The following is a 22,819-nucleotide window of genomic DNA, read 5'->3' as shown; positions in this document are numbered from 1 at the left end:
TCCGTATATCACTGTTTTTGTGAAAATCAACCTAAAGTTCACGGCAAAAATCATCAATTTTTTGTCAATTTTTATGTATCATATTTGATATTTTTATATTAAAAGTTCGGTTTTCAGGATTATCTTTGAAGGCTCTCATGGTTTGATTTTAACAAATATTTATGTTGAAAAACGCAGATTTATAAGTACAATATTTGTTTATTTAGACATAAATTATTTGGGTTGTCTTTGTTTTCCCCCCTTTTCTGATCAACTTTTATCATATTTCGGGATAATCTGAATGTCTTTTGCAATAAAAGTTTAAGGTTTTGATATCATGTCATTGACACATTGACACATATCAAGGTGCTTGATTTCTTGATTGACAACATATTTGTTACGTTCGGAGGACGTGTTTTTCAACAGACTGTCGGCATCCCAATGGGAACAAACTGTGCCCCTCTACTTGCTGACTTGTTTCTTTATTATTATGAGGCTGACTTCATGCAGGAACTTCTGAGGAAGAAAGATAAGAAGTTAGCAATATCCTTTAACTCTACTTTCCGCTATATAGATGACGTTCTTTCACTAAACAATTCAAAATTTGGTGACTATGTGGATCGCATCTATCCCATAGAATTGGAGATAAAGGATACTACAGATACAGTTAAGTCGGCTTCATATCTTGACTTACATCTAGAAATTGACAATGAGGGTCGGTTGAAGACAAAACTTTACGACAAAAGAGATGATTTTAGCTTTCCAATTGTAAACTTCCAGCAGCACCTGCATACGGGGTATATATCTCCCAATTGATACGATATTCCCGTGCTTGCATTTCCTATCATGATTTTCTTGATAGAGGGTTACTGCTCACAAGGAAGCTATTAAACCAAGAGTTCCAAATGGTGAAGTTGAAATCATCCCTTCGTAAATTTTACGGACGCCATCACACGAGTTGGTTGACCGTTATGGAATAACCGTTTCACAAATGATATCGGATATGTTCCTTACGTCGTAACTACAATCCCCTTCCCTTTCATGAATTTGACCTACCGAATTAGACTATTTACCGGATTTGTAAGGATCTGCTTACCCTTCCGGAGCACCTGAGATCACCCCTAGTTTTTGGTGGGGTTCGTGTTGTTTATTCTTTAGTTTTCTATGTTGTGTCATGTGTACTAGTGTTTTTCTGTTTGTTTTGGATTTACGAGTTTGACTGTCCCTTTGGTATCTTTCGTCCCTCTTTTATATATACTAATAACAAAATATAACAATAACAGTTCTTGGATAATTGTTCAATAGTCTTGCAGCATTTCAGAAAGTTCATTCTACTGGTCAACGGATGGCACAACGATTAGTGCAACGGATGACATCAGCGGGGTAACTGTAAGTTGCTGGCTTCTGTAGCTGTCCCACAGCTCCATCAGCTTGGACTGTGATCTCTTTGTGGCTGGTCTTTGGTAGCGCGTGAGATTGTGCTCCGACACTATATAATAATATATAGAATAAGGAATCTTTTATAGCATCTATGTTTCATTTGTTTTATTGGGTTGGAAGAAGTTGACCTTTCAAAAATGTGTATTCTATTTTCCACACCTCAATGCCCACAATTTTGTTTCTTTTTTTTTTATATTTGTTTGAAGTTACTTTTAAAACTGAGTAAAATTTTATATTGTTAAACATACACAACCTGTGCTAATGAGTTGTAACGATGCCCGTAAGAAAAACATAGTGAATGTGGTATGGCTATACTTATTATTAACAAGCATTTAGGACCCAAGCTATAACCAAAGCTAAGTACGATATTATTCGTTTGATGACTGCATAAACAACTAGTATGCGCACATCATTGAAATACAATAATCAATTATAATGATAACGAATTCTTTGAAAATAACACTAGTTAGTACTTTGTTCATTTTTAAAATATTAAATTGTCATGAAATACTTGCTAATTAATTATTATCAATATATCATACCCAATATAGCTTTCTTCCTTAAAAGTACAGCATTATAAATTAAAATAATAAGGCTATGTAAATGGTTTATATTGTTTAATACTGTTCTGGAATAAGTTGGAATGAACTGACAAGTTTTGAAAAAGTTGGAACGAATTGTGCAAGCAACTTGGGACGAATCGTGCCACCTGATCACGTGCGACAAGTGCATCAGGAGTCTCAGTAGTTCATTCAAGTGAATGGGGTGTTGCTTAACATACTCCTCTCGTTGTCGTTGTTCCATTTGCCTAGGTGTAAGTGCCTCGTAATACACCTCCTCGACTTTAACTACTTCTTAGACTACTTTTTCAACTACTTCGTCATCCTCAAAGTTGGCGGGGGTTTCACCAGTAATGCGGCAATCGGCTTCTTCTGTACTACACTGACTCGGAAGAACATACTTAGACAGGACCGCAGTTCCAGGTTCCTTGTACTGAGTTTTAATGATGATTACGCCGACAACTGACTTCATTAGATTTTTCATGTTCCCACCCGTGACCCAATGCATAACTCTGATGTGCCGTTTAAGATCATTGCGTCTGGTGTCGGTTATCCCGCATCACGGACACTTATTTGCATGTATTTCCAATTCATGATATCTTTTCCGGTGGCGGACAAGCTGTCTAAAATGTAAAAGGTGTCCTTTACTTCTGGATGCCACTTGACAAGACATGCCACCAACTGGACAACCAGACCTTAATGCTCTTGTGTCCATGTCTAAACTAGCCATTTCTCTCGAAGATACAGTGTAATCCATTGCTAAAATTGAACAACAATCATCAGTAAAAAGAAAACACAAATACGAAATAAATAATAAAAAGAAAAAAATGAAAGTAACTATGAGCTGGTTTTTTCCCTTCTTTTTATTTGTATGATTGTATACTTATCTAAGATATGTGCTGGGTTTTTTTCTTCTTTTATTTTGTATGGATGTATACTACATACTTATCTACATATATAGATACGCGGTAAAGTACATTCTGAATATAGATTTTGAAAATAGAGTTCATTTAAATCATAAAGATGATAATTAAAACAGACGTGGCGCGACTCTAAATCTATAGCTACTCTATAGCTACTACATCATGCGCGTGATTTAAATCCTGTACCCACAATACTATAACCAAACACCAGGATTCTAGTCGTGTACAAGCAAAAACTTTCCTCTAATGAACTCCTAAGGTTTATATAAACTTGGGAGGTTCTCTAAACCTAAATCCATCAAATCTATAGAGTTTTACCTTTTTTTAAGGCAATCTTACTTGCAATATATACCTAAAGTTTGTAGGGCAGTAAAGCTTTGACGAGCAGAATTCTACGACCCAGTGTCAGTGCAAGTATCGATCAATATTATGCACGCGTTTATAGAGATGACACACGATACACTGCTTCGAAATATCATAAATACGGTTTCATGGAAACTTCTGTCATTTCTATAAACTTGCTCCTAAGATTCATGCCGTATATATATTTTGGTATGGAAGGATTCTTATCCTGGAGAATAATAGGTCTTTGCGTAGAAGAAATCTAGTTATCTCCGACGTGGGGTTGATTTGTTGCTGGTATGCAACAGGGGTCTCTTCTATAACGCCTTCATTTTGGGTTAAGACAGGGATCTCTTCTATAACACCTTGTTTTGGGTGTAAGACAGGGATCTTTCTGATGCGCCCTGTTTTCCTATGCCAGTTAGTGTTCCCAGATCTGGGAATACACCTACTTCTGGTGGCTTAGAATGTGTAGGCAAGACATCATGTGTTTGTGATGGCAAGAACAGTGTAATAAATAAACGGTACCAATTTTCTTGCACCAGATGCGCATTTCGACAATACATGTCTCTTCAGTGATGCTCGTGGCCAAAATATTAAAAACCCAAAGCTTATATAAAAGATGAGGAGCAATAATCCAAAAGGTCCAAAAAAGTATAGCCAAATCCGTGAAAGGAATGAGAGCTTTGCACGAGGGAGATACATTCCTTAATTTATAATAATTTCTAATATTTGTAACAGCAAATTTTAATAACACAAAAATCCGTATTTTCATGCCAGTACCGAAGTACTGGCTACTGGGCTGGTGATACCCTCGGGGACTAATAGTCCACCAGCAGAGGCATCGACCCAGTGGTAGTAATAAATAAACGGTACCAATTTTCTTGCACCAGATGCGCATTTCGACAATACATGTCTCTTCAGTGATGCTCGTGGCCAAAATATTAAAAACCCAAAGCTTATATAAAAGATGAGGAGCAATAATCCAAAAGGTCCAAAAAAGTATAGCCAAATCCGTGAAAGGACGAGGGAGATACATTCCTTAATTTATAATAATTTCTAATATTTGTAACAGCAAATTTTAATAACACAAAAATCCGTATTTTCATGCCAGTACCGAAGTACTGGCTACTGGGCTGTACGGATGACACGAACGCTGGTGCTTCACGACTCCGCTGAATCTTAACAGGAATTTGTTTTTTCTTTTGAGGTCCTCTTAATTCCTTTACAGCAGTTGGTACAGGAAGTTTATTGATGAAATCTTGCACACGCTGGAGCGGGTCTTCCTTTTCGTTAGGGAGATCGCTAAACGCTTGGCTGTCATCGTATTCCATGATACGAGCCTCGGCTTCTGCGGTTGCAGCCTCTCTATTTGCTTCGAGAATGTTCGTAGCGGCCTTAATTTCGGATATATATCGGAATGCACGTGCGGCTTCCTGGCCAATTTGAGTTTTCCTACGAACGGCCTCCTGTTCCTTTTTAGCTTTGATGTGCTCTTCCTCTTGTTCAATTCGAGCTTTCAGGTGAGTAGCCTTCAGTTCCATTTGAGCTTTCATGTGTGCAGCCTTAGCAATTTTAAGCGTGGCCTTTTGTACTGCTTCAGCTTTTCTACGTGTGGCCTCTTGTTTTAAAACTGGAACTAAATCTGGCTTTGGCACGGTTGTCCTTCTATTTTGGTTAATTGAATGTTCATATATTTGGTCTTGCATATACCGGGAAAAATCATACCAATCAATAGTTTGTGGTTCATCGCACCCAGTAAAGGAAACATTCTACTCGGTTCGTATCTGTTTTACCCCTGCTACCTCCGTGACAGTTATGATTTAGGAAACAGAAATTATCTCCACAGATTCAACAATTTCATCCTGAGGTCATGTATTTGAAGAATTACCACTGCTGGACGCATTGTCATCGGACTCCTACCCTAAATCTACCAGTCCTGTTTCCATCTGGTCATCATTCATGTCTTTGGTACATATAAATTCATCCAAATTTTCAGGTGAGGATATAACCTCATACATGTTGTTGAAACTGTTCTTTTCCGGGATATTGTCTGGAACACAGTATGTTGGCGTGTTCATAATATTGTCAGAACACATCAATGCTACCATCCCTTGAATCACAATTATCATAAAAAAAACCTTCCAAATTAAATTAACTTTCTTCAGGTTGAAAATCGAAATCTCTAATTTCTGACACCTCACCTATTAATCTGCCATGTTATCATATTCACTTTTGTTAACTAATATATCCAAAACATCTGGGCCCTGGTATTGGTTTTCCAGTTCAATCTTTGCCTCTGGTGGCAAGTCTGGTATATCTTTTTGTAGTGACGCGGAATTATGGCGCGACTCTTCCAATTCAGTACAAAAAGGGCTTTTTGATTTACTCTTGTCTTGCTCAATGGAAAGTTTATGTTTTGCCTCTAATTGGTATGTCATGTATTCAATTCTGTAGTACATTTTTGTGCAATCTTCATACGGACAACACCGACACTGCACATATTCCGAATGTTTTTGTTTTCTATGTCTCTTTATGTTTCTGGGGCTTAAATGTACGTATTCCTTCTCACAATCAACAAAATCAACCAGTTTTGCACTTGACATTATTGCAATAAAATCTTTAAACTTTTTTGGTACTTTAATTTGGCGTCCTTTCCTCGTGGTGTAATGTTTATCTTTCTCACTGTTTTGATTCTCTTGCACAGGCGCAATGTCCGGTGAGATGCTAATTAATTTCAGATGCGGAAACAGGGCTTTTGTTTCTCGGGCTTCTTTTTCGAGCTTTTGTGAACTTTTTGAAACAGCTGGTAAATTTTCAATGCATTTATCTTCGTTTTGGTGGTTCAGAATAATACTTTCATCCAACTCTGTAGGTAGGTCATTGGCAAATTCTTTCTCATAATAAGCTGAGTTTGAATTGTTATATGAGTGGTTTATTGTAAGTTTAGAAAGTCTGGTGAGATGAGTGCCATTTCTTTTTAGAACTTTTAGTTGTCGTGCAGGTTTTCTGCAAATATTTGAAATGTGAGTGTTGAAATCCAGTTTAAAGTCTATTGTTACACCGAAAAGTTTCATTTCGTCGTCACATTTTATATTGAATCCAATTAGGTTGTAAACAATATTTCGAGTGTATGTTTTTTTACCTATGGCAATTGCCTGGATTTTTTCTGGGTTTGCCTGCATTTTGTTGTATGAGATTAGGGAATTACTATCTCCCTCTAAAAGTTTTTAAATTTAAATAACAGGTGTCGATTAAAGTCATCTCTGCCAGTCAGAGTAAATGAAATATGACGTAAATGATTACTTTAGAATACATGTGCACTCACAGAACAATAGTGTCTGCTTTCTGAATGAAGCTTGAGGATTAGATATGCTTAATACTTAGTTACTGTGATATTTGTTTACCTAAAACACATTTACAGACTGATCTGAACCACTATTGTAATAAAGAAACTAAAAAAACGATAGATGGCGTTTATAGACATGTTTTTTCAAAATGTATTGAACTGAAACCAATATTTCTCACGATATCTACATGTACGAACAGCCTAGTAAATGTTTCATGACATATACCACAATAATGGAACTGGATACATGTATAAGAAAACCAATCTTGGACCTTTACCAACCTGTTACTATATTGCATGACTTGTATACCAAACTACAAAGTGACCTGAGCAAACTATACATACTTATAAGTCCTTTACTGTCGTACTAAACTACTATTGCAAAGTTGACCTGATGATGCTTCTAAGATATGTACCTTTTTCCAAGATTCTATAGTTTTTCTGTCTCACGGATTTATACCAACACTTTACATACTTTGAATCTATCTTTGTTAACAAACAATAGGATAAAAGAAACATTTTGCTACTTCTAAGCATGTGTAATCTCACAACATATATACATATTTATAAAAAAAATTACAACTTGGAAAAACTGTGGACCAACAGCTGTTTGACACTTTTGAAATTAAAATTGAATTATCCCCCTTTTCATATAGATATAAAATTTTAAACGTGGGGGATGAGAAACAAAGGCTAATGTGTAGAAATTGTATCGAATTGGCCAAATACAGGTGTGAAGTAGCTGTAGCCCCCAGGTGGAATGGGGAACCTTTGTGCCAGTACAATTTAACCTAACTTCTGTCAGTCTCTGCCAATTGTTTTTGAGCATTCTTAAGAACATTGGGAGAAGTATGAATATATCTTGTTTAACAATTAGATGACCATCTACCAAGTGTTTAAATTAAATGATCTTCAAGACGGGCTTCTTGAGCAGATGTAGCTGCACCAATTCTAAAGGAGTGTCCAGTGTAGGAATCACAAGATAAGCCTAATTTGTCGAGTAAAATTTTGACATGTGAAATGAATATTTTTCTATTTAAAGGTTTCATATCTTCAGAGATGAAAAAAGCATCAGTGTTAGAGGAGTACACAGACTGCCTCAACTGATTGTATTTCAATTTCGATAAAACAGGACAAATCGAACAACCTGTTTTGTAAAGTGGAATAGTAATTCCTTGTCTAAAAGGATCAGTTTTAGACTGTTTAAGAGTTACAAAAATACAATCAGCAGTGATTTTTGCAAATCCCTGCAGCATAAGTTACATTCAGGATCAAACTGATTTATTACAGTGAATTAACCACATCTTAAAAATAAAAGGCTTTTGTACAGGCAGCCTCTAAAATAATACTATTAAAATAACCAAAAATAAATGTATGTAGTAATCTACACATTTTTTACAAAATAGACATAGTAATTGGTAAACGTTTGCGTTTGACAGTAAACCCTTGTTTTTTTCTTTAAACCAATTAAAATTGTTTTAAGACACTCAAGAGGCTTTCCGAAACTTATTAATGGTTTAAAACCTCCATACTTTAAAAAATGAAACCTTATGCCATATAAATATAATTTAAAGACATAATTGTTTGTGTTCAGCACAATATACTACGAAGCGCATAAGCAAGGTTTCTGACACAGATGGGACACTGTCTTTATCCCAAGTCGATCCATCTAACAAAAGAAATCTAGTATATAGTTCGATTCTGTCTTATATACACTAGTTGTGTTATTGGAGAGTGAATATTTCCACAAACTGTCTATTGTGCAGTCCAAAGGATTTAGGAGAGTGGCGGACAAGGTGTTGGATCCATCTCGGCTTCTGGGGCTATTTCCCTGAATTTGTGTACCTGAAAACGAGATAAAGCATCTGCTAAAATGATACTCGCACCCGGTACATGTTCACTAAAAACGGCAAAATTGTTATAAACAGCACACATTATTAAGCGTCTCATAAGCTTCATTATGCATGGTTCCTTAGAGCGACCTTTTTTAATGATATGAACTGTAGCAGCATTGTCACAATAAAAAAAGATCATCTTTCCGCACCACTGTTTACCCAATAAAAAAGCTGCAACCACTATAGGGTATAGTTCTAAAAAAGCCATCGATTCTGAAAATTCTTTCATACTTGGCAATTCTTTTGGCCATTTATCATAAAACCATTTGTTTTTGTAAAAAATCCACCAAAAGCAATAGTAGATGAAGCATGAGTATATAACAAAATACTAGACGCTGTAGTCAGTTGATTGTCATAAAATAAATTTATACCATTCCAATTTGTTAAAATTCTAACCACATCTGTAGATCTGCTTTGCATTTCTTGTTAAGATGTTCATAATGATAACTTTCTTTAACTGTTGACATAAGTTTATATAAGTACATCAAAAATGCACGGCTTGGTAATATAACACCAGGTGACCCAATAATTGTTCCAAGTACAGGTTCGTTGATGTATCATTGTTTTGATAAAATCAGTAATACGAACAATTTTGTCTTATGGCAGACGACAGTGTCTAAAAAAATACCCAAATTTTCAAGTTCAAAAACTGTCTTTTTAGCAGATAATGGTATATTTTATTTGTTAAAAATAAATGATAATAAAGACATAGTTCTTTCACCACAAAAATTTGGTTTATCTATGGTTATAAAATCATCCAATAAATGAAAAATAAGATTATATTATAATTGTTCTTGGCTAACAAGCATATGCTTGTGGATAACATGTCAAAAAGTCTTGGACTTGAACGACAACCAAATGGTAACCTTACATATTTATAATATTTATTGTTCCATTTAAAACAAAAAAGATGTCATTGTTTTTGGACTTATAGGCAGCTGTTTGAACGCGTCTTTTGCAGTCGACTTTGCAGCATATGCTTTTTGGTCCAGTTTGGAATTACATTTATTGCATCGTCCAACTTAATGCAAGGCAGAGAACATAAACTTTTGTCAATTAAATCATTAATTCTAAAGTAATCTTCTTTGTTATGCGGCGAGGAAAGATCCAAAATCAGTCTTTTCTTAAATGAATACTTGTGAGTAGCAATGGGACTATCTCTATATGCAGTGAAAGGAAGGATATCAAATGGACCATTTATAAACCATTTTTGAAGTTCATCAATAATAAGTGCCTGAACAGTTTCTGGATCCTTCCTAGAAGACAGAGCATTTTTATATTCATAGGTAATGATATCTGATATCTACGAAATCCATATTTTATATTGCTACATAAAAAAGAGGAAAAATCCATATCAGGGTGATTTTGTAACTCTAAATATAATTGAGTATAATTAACAGGTGATGTGGCATCAGGAAGTCATTGTTTTTTGACTGGTGCTGGTCTTTCACTTAGCTGGCCCTGTTTTGTTGAGTCTTGAGATTTAATGCAATTGAATTTCCCATGACTTTTTTTGCCTTGCACAATTTACACACATGAAGATATTTGTAGTATGGGTTTTGACAACCACGTGCCCAATTAAAGTTGTTACATGGCTGTTGACTTTTGTGCCATACAATATCTCGGCCTAGAGAATTTGACCCTTTGGATGAGTTTGCATTGGACATGGCGTGTTGATTAGAGGTTTTCATTTGACACATAGCTGATGTATTCAGAGTCGAACTGCAGAAAGAACCGGAATTTACTTTTGAACCAGCAATTTTTTTTTGCGTAATTAAATTCACCTTTCGAACAATCAATTTTGAGATTATGCTGAAGAAGCATAGTTGCAAATTTAGCCGAAAACATTCTGTGATACTCGAAAAATTCGTATGGCCAAATGTTGTCTGTTTCTACAATGTGGGCCAGATAGAGTTCCAATTTCTCTCCCCGAGATAGGAAGGCCGAGCACATATATACTCCTTTTGCAACGACCAAAATCCAAATTGAATTCATCTAGGGACAAGTTCCTTATCAAACGGTCATCATTTTCTGATGTTTTCTTCTTAAAGGGAATTTCAAAGTTAGGTATCATTAGCGAGTTTAAATTCACATCTTTACCTGTGATGATATTCTGCCTGATTTCCTTCGCTGATGGATGAAGCCGGCACACCAAACGATTTAACTGAGTATTCGAGTTGTTTTGGCCAATTTGGACGAGACGAGACGGTTTGTTGACAGGGCCGTTTCGTCAATTTGGGTTGTTGTAGAATGAGGCATGAAAGATGCCGCCATCGCGGACTGTAAATTAAAAGATGACATTGTCTCTTGCAGCATACTCTGTCTACTATTAACTTGTTTCAGAGTTTGTTGACAAATTTCTTTTGTGTTTATTAACAACTTTATTTTGTGTTTATTAACAACATGTTGTCGACTTGGGCGGAAGCTGCCTCTTGCATATGCGCAGACGTCGGAGTATTTATGTCCAGATTAATCCGCGGAGATGAATTTGAAGCAGAATTTATATTTGCTGAATTGACTCTTTCTTCTAAAACACGGCTGGAATCATCGTTTATCGTTTGTTGGAATATTTTCGTCAGTTGAATTTTTTACCGAACTATTATTTGTGACGATAATAGTTGGATTGCTTGAAGAGTCGGGACTATTTTGTACGACATTTTGCACGTTTCTCCTATTGTCTACATTGTCTAAATACAATTTTCTGAGCGTACTATTACTCAATTGAATCAAAATGTTTATGCCCAATTCCTTTAACGCATCCTTTAATTGCGACCTTGTCCAATTGGCGGGATTAGAATTGTCTGGAGGCCATGATGAATCCAAATCCATAAAAAAGTTTCTTTCTGAACTTGCTAGCACATACTACGTTACTTGTATGTCCAAATAAACTGCAATCACAAATCCAAATTTAAGTTAAATAAATACAGTTGATGAAATTCTAGATATAAGTTTTCAAACGAGAACTATGATCTGCACCTGAAAGAAACTAAGAGGTTATAAATGTTAAACGTCATGTACATTGAACCAAAGAGGCTGGAATGACCACGCGGATGAAATTCTTTGAAATGGGCACCTGGGGGTAACAACAGCTATAAGTTATATAGATAATTCCAATTACTGTCTATTGACGACAAATATAAACAGTCAGTGATTTGCACTTGCAATTCTGGTTACAAGGTAGATCACATTGGACACCTGGGAAATTGAATATTGTATATACTAGCAAAAACACTAAGAACACGTGAATAGATATAGGAAGATGTGGTGTGAGTGCCAATGGGACAATTCGCATTAGGTAAACCCATACACATTTCCATATTCGGTAACATGGTACGACTATGTAACATATACTAGACCCCTGTTGAGTTAACGTATCGCTAAACTAGCAAGACAAAGACTTCATTTATAGATGACCATTTTATGCCAAATATATCTTTAAAGCCGAGAAATATCCTTACTGTACTGTATTTTTAGAACATATCTCATAAATATTCTCATACATGTAAAGAAGCACAAATACATGAAATAAACAAACAAGTTATTTCTTATTCATTTTATCTAGAAGAAAAGTTCTTAGTTTTGTAAGTTGTTGCATTGCTGCATTTTCAGCAAATACCCATATATATATCAATGAAAATAGTTATCAAAGGTACCCGGATTATAATTTATAGTACAGTCCAATATACCCTCCTTTTCCGGTGGCAGTCCAAATTTCTCCGACCATCATCCTAGATGGCCTCTTTTGTATCAACCTACCTTTGGTATTTATTGTGAACTTGTTCTCGTCCTGAATATGCATGAAATATTTGCCACTGGACGTTAAGCAACCATCAATCAATCAATCAATTTATAGTACAGTACGCCAGACGCGCGTTTCATCTACATAACACTAATCAGTGACGCTCAAATCAAAATATTTATGAAGCCAAACAAGTACAAAGTTGAAGAGCATCAAGGATCCAAAAGTTGTGCCAAATACGGCTAAGGTAGTCTATGCCTTGGATAGGAAATTTCTTAGTGTTTTTTTGTATACAGGAAAGTTATAAAAAATTACCACATTATTGAATTAAATGTTTTATACCTCAGCGGTAATTAACTATGACACTGTGCTATAAACTGTTTCAAATCATTGTCATTTCTTCTCAGTCTGTGTTTCTAATCGTAGCCATAACCACACCATTCAAGGCGTAAAAATACAACAGTCTTTGTAAAGTTTTCTCCATGCGAAGAACACTGTTCCAGCTAGGATTTGAAAATAGAGGGGCACGTTTTGAAAAAGGGTCCTTAAGCGCGTTCTCACTAAAAAAAAATGATATTACCACATAATGACATATTTAAGCAAGCATGTAGCTAAGTTAACTACTCTATACTATTATATACAAGTTTAAAAATCATGTATTTAGAACACATACGTTAACATCAAACTGAAGAAAACACTAATCATGCCAATAGTCATTACTAGAATTTATTTCTCTTTCAGAACTTCATATTTTTTTGAAAGAAGAATTCAAATGCAAATTTATATTAAACAACATTGACAAGTCTTTTTCCCAATTTAGTTTCATCACTTTACTGTTAATATTTTTGTAAATGTCTGTTTTCAAGTTTGTCCATGTGACTTGGCTTTAAAAATTTGACCTGAGAGAATATTCTCTCCACCTCTGCTGTACTATCGCAACACTGAATAGTTTTGCTATAAGAGGGTACATGGATAATAGGTTTATGTCCTTATGACAATGTGAATGAAATAGCTAGGAAAGGAACGATCAATATCAGCATAACATGGACTGGCTTTCATATCATCCAGCAGAAGTTGATGTACTTTTGAACTTAATATTTCCAACAACTCATGAACTGTATCCCAGCTTGAATAAGTAGCATTTTCAGTTAAACGAAGTTTAGATAAATCTGTTGCTCCAACATCAATGCAGAGATCAACTGTTATTCGAAAAAGGCAAGTGAAGTGATGGCGCAGAATAAAATATAGAACTTTCAGAGCAACCTTCACTGCTTTAAGTGCACCAGTAGATATATTAAAAACCATTTCATCAACGGTGCGTGCCATATCTAAAATTATTGCATATTTATGTTGTGCACTGTCTTGATGGATTGGTATCTTATCTTTGCACAACAGTTAAAAACCTACAGTAGATCATGTCTGACTACCATTACTTCCGTGTGATTGGTGCGTGTTACAAAGTTTGCAAAGCATGACATCAACTAATGTGCTATCCTCGCTAAAGTCTCTGTCAAGATATAACCAGGAATACCGTTTCGACCAATTATTATTTATAACAACTGTGAGTTTTTCACTAGGAGTTATTGTTCGTGTGAAGGAAGGAAGTGTAGGGTTAGGAATTCTTGAGTTGCGTCAATTGCTTGTTTTTGTGTTGTATAGGAGTTTTGGCTGTCTCAATTACAATTTCAGGGGTCTCATTTCCATCTTTACTTTAAAAAAAAAAGGAGAATAGGGAAAACTTTACATTGAATTTTGAATTAGAATAAGAGTGCCATTAAGACATTTATCTTTATTTCGATCTTGAGAAATAGATTAATTCATTTTTGAAAGTGTATTATCAATTCAACAAGCATATCCGTATATTTCATGTTGAGCGTATCTAATGATGTCAAATAGTTTGTCAAAACAGATTTCAATTATGAAATTGATACAAATATCGGACTTTCGAGAACTCCGTAATCGGCACAAAAAAAATCAGCTTCGAAAGTTTATTATCAATTCAACAAGCATCTCCGTATATTTCATGCTGATTAGGTATTTGACTCTAATCAAATACGTGATTACATACCGGTAACAAGTTTCAACAATTTTATTCTGTTATCTTAATGAAGTGTGTGTATAAAGAACTAAAGAAAAAATGGCGACGATATAAGGGAAAATGTCGTTTTTAGAAATTTCACCAATCAGATACAAAATACAAAAACTTCAATATTGCTTTTTTCCCCACATCCTGCTGGTCTCCTTTTCACTTCCGTGTTTTATTTTAGACCGGTCAATATTTCCTTGAACTTTAAATGACCTCATACCTAGGAAATCTATTATATCCTCCTAAATTTTTTTAATGGCTGTATTAGTGAGAGCAAGCATTCAAAACTCGGAAAACGTGATCTCAACTTAATAATTTCAAATAAACCTTTCCCTTAATCCATATCCCCACTCGGAAACAAATGTGCTTCATCAATACTAATGTCTGATATTTTTGTCAATTGCTGTTGTTCATTCCTTAATACCCCTTCACATACACGAATGTTTCTTACGAATGCTAACGAATCACCAAAATTTACAAGATTCGTTAAACTTTAACGAATCTTTTGCGAATAAACCACTTTTACGAGTGATTTGCGAGTGCTTTACGATTGGTTACGATTTACTAAGAATGAATGCGATGCTTTTACGATAACAGTAGACGATTCATTGCGAATAGATACGAGCAATTAACGAATGCATACGAGTGTTTTGCGAGCACAATACGAATGGTAACGATCTGATCCAAGTTTTTACGATTGGTTAACGAATAGTTTACGATAGCCCACGAACATTTGCGATTGAGTTACGAGTGTTTTACGAATGTTTATTTTTTTTTGCAATGGGAAATGCATGCACTCATATAGATAGTCGGCCATACAGTCTCATTTATTATCCATGTAAACATTCGGAGTAACAAGACATGTCTTACGAGAGAAATAAATTATTACTCTTCCATAACTTCCTTCGACTTCTTCTTCCACTGGCACAGAGGGCAGAGGAAGAAAATCAACAACTGTTTCCTCTTTGTTTTAGGAGGAGGAGGAGGCGGACTCAACGTAGATTTTGGTGCAGGCCATGGCTCATCAGAAGAACTTTGTTTGGACAATATGACCAACTCCTGCATGAGCTTAACCGGGAAGATGCGACTGGTTACAGAAACTTTTTAAGAGTTGATGCCGACTTGTTTGGGGAGATACTTGACAGAATTACCCCTGCAATCAGAAAAAGCTCTACCTCTTTCAGGTAAGTACTTCAATTTTCAAGCAAAATAAAACAGAAATGTACATTAAGAATAATAGTTAGTTTTATTTTGTATGCTGACTATATCATATGAATATCCGACGGTGCCGAAGGACGAGGCTTGGATTTTCCGCATGATATAGTCAGTTTAGAAAACCATACTAACTGTTTTTTCAGAAATTCATATCTAAGTAAAAAGGTCAGCAAAACAATCTTTTAAAAAATTTTCCTTAAGCTCTTTGCTTCTAAATAATTCAATTTAATACAAAGTGAACAAAGTACGTATTAGTAACGCCCCAAATAACGTTCGTATTCATATGGAAGTGGGTATATTAAACTGTCTTGTCTTTTGTTATTCTAATGTATGACACATTTCCAGTTTACCTTTTATGCGACAAAAAATATTCTTTTAATTGCATTGTAAGTTTAGATAAATATTTCTCGTTACAGGGAACCACTTGAACCAGGACTGAAGTTAGCCGTTACACTCAGACATTTGGCTACCGGTTCCACGTATGCTGATCTTATGTATGCCTTCCGTGTTGCCCGGAACTCCATATCACTCTTTGTGCCTAAAGTCTGCGAAGCAATTTACTTAGCATACAAAGATGAAGTCATGCCGGATGAGATTACGACGGAAGATTGGATGCGTATAGCATCTGACTTTGAAAGAATATGGAACCTTCCACACGCTTGTGGTGCTTTGGATGGGAAGCACATTAGAATAAGAAAACCGCCTAACTCGGGGTCGTTATTTTTTAACTACAAACATTTCTTCTCTACAGTGATGATGGCTCTAGTTGATGCAGATTATAAGTTTATTTGGCTGAGTGTGGGCTCATACGGAAGTGCATCTGATAGCCAGATATTTAGGGACTCGGAACTACGACCAATGCTAGAAGATGGAACTTTGGATCTTCCGCCTCCCTCCCCTCTTCCAAATGGTGAAACAGATATTCCTTATTTTCTTATTGGCGATGACGCATTTCCTCTCCGATCATGGATGATGAAACCCTATTCAAGAAAACGTTTAGACCACGATGAGCGCATCTTTAACTATAGGTTGTCCCGTGCACGTAGAATTGTGGAGAATGCTTTTGGCATTCTTGCCATGAGATTTCAGATTTTGATTGGAACTATGCAACAACTGCCAGAAACAGTAGATTTAATCGTACTGTCTTGTACTACTCTTCATAACTTACTTCGGATAAGGAAACGTGCTGATCTACAACTGTTTGCTGACGAAGAAGACAACAATCATAATTTAATAGAGGGACAATGGCGACAAGGTGCGCAACTTACCGACGGAGACCCAGGGTATCAGAGAACTTTTGGTAACGCTGCTGGAATTGATCAAAGGAACTATCTTAAAAATTACTTCAACTCGGAAGCAGGCGCCGTAGATTGGCAAGAGAACATGATTTGACTGGTTCAGAAACATTGATTGTTTTGAATGCATCAGTATTGTGTTAATTGATGTAATGTTTAAAAATAAAAATTTAGATATAGATAGGACTATAAAAAATCTCAGAATGAGGTTCTATCATAATGAATAATTCACTCCAACTTTGTTTGACATACACTTTATAATACAAATTTGTTGCAATACTAGTACTTGGAATGGTATTTAAGGGATAGAATATGAGTGAAGACGGGGAATGTGTCAAAGAGGCAACGACCCAACACGCGCAATAAAGAATAGGTTGAGTTTAAACACAAACTTTGATAAGCATCAATAAATGAGTTTCAGAATGATTTTGACATTTAAGCTAAACGACGGTTGTCACACTTGAAGCAGGAGCTGCTAACCCTTCCAGGGTACTTGAGTTCACCACATTTTGTTTTTGTTTGGGGTCCATGTTGCTTTGTTTTTAGTTTTTGTTATGTTGTTATTTGTGTTGCCTGTTGTGTATTTGCCATGGCATTGTCTTCTTTGTGGTTTATGATTATTGATTGCTCCTTAGTGTGTTCGAATTTGATTTACAACTAAATGTACATTGAAAAGGGCACAGGCGCCAAGTAATGGCAAAAGATTCCGTTTGCATATTACACTTTTCAGCGATGTCATTTTTTATTGGTTTTGTTTAAAAATTTTGGTTCCTAAAATAAACAACATAAACAAATGTGGATTAACCTATTTCTTTTCATTCTCAAAAAAAGCTACAAATTTTCTACAATCTACAAATAGTTATACATTCAAGATTCTCTATTCAAGATTTTCCTAAATCTTTTCTAAATGAAAATAAACAGTCATTCACGTCGAAGATCTATATGAAAGGTGTTTCTGGGTTTATTGTCTCATAAGCATCCGTCAGTACTGATGTTGTATCTGTCGCAGTTGATTCAATAGCACTTGGTGTCTGACTTGTAGTGTGAGTTGAGTATACTGTCTGTTGCTGTTGACCCATTAAGATAGGTTGCAAGTTAGTCGGTTGCAGTTCTGCCCATTGGTATCGACCATATTGTTGAAGGACGTCAGCTGGCGGATTCGAAGCTGCTAAGTTGCGTGCAATGATATAGTCGCGATCAGTAGACATTTGTTGCGGCTGACGATGCCTGAACGACATGGATGATGTTGTCGGTCTAATTGAAGGCCTGTTATTTCCTACTGCAGTTTGCTGTTGAGGTTGTAATTGGGTAAATTGAGGTAATGTTTGGCGATTTACTTGCTGGGAAGGGTCTGTGAATGTAGATGAAAGCTGGGATGGCTGTATAAAATCATCCCTTGGCGGTTGTTGTGTTTGACGCTGTTCCTGTTTAGACTGTTTAACATACTCCATTGCCTTGAAGATAGTTTCATTCGTAAAATCCTCCAGACAGGAAGGGGTCATCTTTGCCATTAGCGTACTAAGGAAATCGCAGGTCTTCTCTATGTCACTCTTTGGGACTGCTAACTGCTGAGAAACTTTTTCTAGGCAGTCAGATATCTTTGTTGTAGTTGACGATGTTGTCACTGACTGTGGTGTACTTTCCATGGTCGTTATTGATGGAACTGATGACTCACTGCAGTCTGAGTACCGGTCAGGTTTCTTGATCTGTGACCCCTTGGTTCCTCTTGCCTGACAGACAAAGGGTTTTACAAACTCGAATTTCTCCAACAACCAGCTAGTTCTAGATGTTAGCAAACCATCTCCGACACCGGCTCCAGATCGTGTGGTGTTTTCTCTTTTCTTTACTTCTTTCACATACGTGGTTCTTAAGGACGTATACCATCTTTGAAGATCACCGGGATTCAACTTCATCCTCTGTTCCATTTCATGCCATGTTCGCTCTTTTTTATCGCGATTTTTGAAATCAATACTTGTCTTGTCGTATAGAAAACGATTTGACTTTAACCACTCAATTACTTCGTCTTCCTCTTCGATCGTCAGTATTCTCGCACTTTTAGTTTTGGGTTTATTCTTTTTGCGAGTCTGAAAATACACAATGTCCATTTTCGTGATAACTATCAACGACTTTACTATAAAATACACTCATAAATATTTTTATAATGACCGGTCTTTCAAGAAGTTCATATGCTGATTGCAATTGTTTGAAAAGTATCATAAACATTGTTATCTTTTTTAATTACATTTTTGCCAATACGTTCAACAACAGTTATACACTGGCCTCTGGATATAGATTCCGTGTTATAATTATTTTAACTTTAATCTTATTATATTGCTATTCTGTCCAACTAATCTGATTTAAATAATGCAGATTTTCTTTGCATGTATCGTATTTTGATGATTTATTTGAATAAAATGCAGTTCCTCAATTGCCAATTTCACTAAATATCTGTCTATGAAACTCATACATTTTTTATGTGCTTTATAAAGGTGATTTTCAAAGACATTGAATAAGCAAATCTCACTTACTGCTGCACTGGTTGTGGCAGTGGCTATCAAATCGTCCTCATCTGAGGCAAAGTTTGAGCCGGCTGTATCAACATTGTCAGTATCTGAAAGTTGCTGCTCAGGATATTCGATACCAACGGTTGGTGGGTTTGCCTCTGGTGGTGGTAATTCGGCGGGGTTTGGTGTTTCGGGCGATGGTGGTGGTGGTGTAGGGGATCTAGGTGAAGCAGGATTTGTCTTTGGAGCCATGATTCAATAGTAAAATGCGACTTCCTTCTTCCACGATGTTATAACAACTGAAACGAACTATTAGAATAAAAACAAAACCCCAATTTTATCGTCAAATCATTTGTTAAATATTCCTATTTGTAAAACATTCGCAAAGCAGTCGCAAAGTATTCGTATACATTCGTAAAGCAATCGGATATATTCGTAAAGCACTCGCGTGAATTCGTATCAATTCGTTAATCCATCGCAAAGCGATCGTAAACTGCTCGCAACTATTCGTAAATGAATCATTAAACATCCTTAAATCAAACTGTTCACGATTTCTTGCGAATGATTTACGAGTTGTTGCGATCGGTTAACGATGCATTAACGAATTGTTGCGAGTGATTTGCGAGCTCTTTACGAATGAAATGATTCGTGGACATTCGTGTAAAATTTTTGGCATGTCCAAAAATTTCCAAATAGTTTTACGAATCGATACAATTGTCTGCGAATGTCTACGATTTGTTTAAGAGTGGTTTACGATTGCTTGCGAGTGATTTACGATTGCTTGCGAGTGGTTTACGATTGCTTGCGAATGCTTGCATTTGATAAAACAAACAACATTCGTAAGGAATCGTAAGACACATTCGTGTATGTGAAGGGGGTATAAACAACGAAAGGTCTTTTTGCTTATGAAGTTTTCATGATGTCCATTGATGTCTTCGCTCTAATGGTACTGTAACCACTTATTACAAATGTCGTCGTATCGTTGATGTTGCTCTGTTTTGATTGAGATGGGCGATGTGATCTTGAATACACAGGTACTACCAAATTAACTCCCGGTTTTCTGGAAATCTTAAACTAGTATGCTATATAGCGCACTTACCCTGTATGTTTAATGCAAAATCATAGACAAGTGGATGTAAGCTCAAAATGGGCTAAATATATTTTTCTTTCACCAAAAGAAACATTTCTGCAAATTTGTTTGTTAGTTTAAGTAAACAATGACATCAAAAGCACTATTTTGTGTCAGAGTAGGGTTACTTTTACATACGTTCTAAATTGGAGGAAGTAATTGGTGGTCTTACACATATTGAGCCAAACCAAGTTGCTCAAATATCTTTTGTTTTGCTTTATTCTTAATCATTAGTCAATTTGTAGCTAAAAACCTCTTATCTAAGCATAATGTTACTTATGTTACAAATTTCACAGTTCAATTAAAACTGACTGTAATGTATAACTTTGACAGAAAATACTTGAACATTTACATTTTACTGCAGTAACATAAACTTTCAAATCCCCAAGGGTGACTGGGGTATAGAAATATGGTCACTTGGTCTTCTCCCGACCGGCAGTAAAACGCTTGCCGAAGTGGGGCGTCCGTTTGGCTGTGCGGGATGTATTAAGTTCGCAGTCACGTCCGGTCAGATGGGGACGTTAAATCCGATGCCTCGTGTAAAGAGAATGCCACGCTCTTTGCACGTTAAGAACCCTTGCAACAACTCTTTGAGGGGTCCGTAGGTGGCCTGTTGTAAGGCAAAATTTCTGTCCCTATCCAATAAACCCTCCTTTTCCGGTGGCAGTCAAAATTTCTCCGACCATCATCCCAGATGGCCTCTATTATATCAACCTACCTATTGTATTCATTGTGAACTTGTTCTCGTCCTGAATATGCATGAAATATTTGCCACTGGACGTTAAGCAACCAACAATCAATCAATCAATCAATAAACTTTCAATATCAAGATCAATTTTGGTAAATTTTTCCTTGGTTCTACTGCTTTAAAGAATGCACAATTTTTACAACGAGTTAAGTAAAAAAAATCCAAGGTACTAAAGAGATAAGGAATAGTGACCCCCTTTTCATCACATACTAGTAGTGTCAGGAATGGAACTATTAATTGATCAAAACAGTTGGAAGGCAAACGCCTGAATCTGACAGATAAAGGTCAATTTGTCGACAAAAAAGGACCCGTATGTAAAAGGTTTACGCCCACAAACAGCGCCACCTATAATTTTGTCTACGGCATCTTTGTAAATGATGTCCCGTTCTGTAGTAAATTAAAACATTAAATTAACTAAAACATATAAAAGTAAGTGTAAAAAACATATTGAAAGATATATTTGCAGATGACTGGTTATGCATGATACGCTGGCAATGTGCGCAATGTCCTTTAATCGAAGATTGAAAATTAGTTTGTTTCCTACGTCAAAATGGCGGATTTCAATGTTTACATTTTTTCCTCTATTTATAATCTGACACAATTTCATATCCAATCATTTATTAGCAATTTTATTATTGATCTTTGGAGATCATCCAATTAGATTTGCCGTTAGAAAGTGGCTATACGTTACCAGCCATCGTTACAAAGTAGCCATGTGTTTTGTGGGGATACCTTGGGAATGTTGTGTATTCAAAAGTTACGGTAAAAATCAATGTTTTCTTCATTATATTTCCATGCATACACAAGTCATACCACCAAATCCATTCTTTACAGACCTCATAAGGTAAACAGACATATTTAGCTGTCTGCTTTAGCAAAAATTCATGTAAATAAGGCCCGATGGGTCGTTTTGAATTCAAGTACAGCCGACAAACACGTGGTAGATTGTTTATGTTTGACAGTTTGCTTTACCTTAATTGCACGTCGATGTTACTATATACTTAGCAATAACCTTTATCGTGTTATACTTTCAAGAGTTACTAGAACACACCCGCGAAATCGCGGGCATTCAGAGCGTATTTGAAAGGATGTAAAGTGTTGTAGGAATAATTTTGTAAAAGATTTTTATGACTTGAGAATTTCAGGAAAAGTATCAAAAGTCATAGGTACTTGGGGACAGGAAAATGTTTTTTTTATCCCCCCTCCTTTATTTCCAAAATTCCCATTATTTTTGTTTTCTATTAATTTCAATATGAACATACATTCAGTGTACATGTATTAAGAACATTCCAGTCAGGAGCCTGTAATTCAGTGGTTCAGTGATATTTGTTTTTCGTTCATTTTTTGTTCATAAATACGGCTGTTAGTTTTCTCATTTGAATTGTTTTACATTGTCATTTCGGGGCCTTTTATATCAGACTATGCAGTATCGGCTTTTGATTATTGTTGAAGGCCGTAAGGTGACCTTTAAATGTTAATTTCGGTGTCATGTTGGTCTCTTGTGGAGAGCTATCTCATTGGCATTCAGTACCACATCTACTTTTTTTGTAAAACATTTAGTTACTTGAGAATTTTAGAAAAGGTATTAAAAGTCATTGGTAATTTGGGACAGGAT

The 22,819-nt window shown here is 35.9% G+C and overlaps 1 protein-coding gene across 1 annotated transcript; it reads left to right on the top strand.

Moving 5' to 3' along the window:
* Positions 1-15,163: 15,163 nt before the first annotated feature.
* On the top strand, positions 15,164-17,050 carry LOC134719428 (uncharacterized). Its single transcript, XM_063582427.1, has 2 exons — positions 15,164-15,497; positions 15,945-17,050. The coding sequence occupies exons 1-2, from the start codon at positions 15,175-15,177 to the stop codon at positions 16,918-16,920; spliced, it is 1,299 nt and encodes a 432-aa protein (XP_063438497.1). The 5' UTR covers positions 15,164-15,174; the 3' UTR covers positions 16,921-17,050.
* The last annotated feature ends 5,769 nt before the right edge of the window (positions 17,051-22,819 follow it).

The sequence above is a fragment of the Mytilus trossulus genome, chromosome 5 (assembly GCF_036588685.1).
Source record: "Mytilus trossulus isolate FHL-02 chromosome 5, PNRI_Mtr1.1.1.hap1, whole genome shotgun sequence".
Lineage (NCBI taxonomy): Eukaryota > Metazoa > Mollusca > Bivalvia > Mytilida > Mytilidae > Mytilus > Mytilus trossulus.
This window is presented reverse-complemented; position numbering and strand designations above follow the sequence as displayed.

Coding starts and splice junctions, on each gene's coding strand:
- LOC134719428 (XM_063582427.1), top strand. CDS start 15,175: ATGTCTTACGAGAGAAATAAATTATTACTCTTCCATAACTTCCTTCGA. Junction 15,498..15,944: donor AAAAGCTCTACCTCTTTCAG/GTAAGTACTTCA, acceptor TTCTCGTTACAG/GGAACCACTTGAACCAGGAC.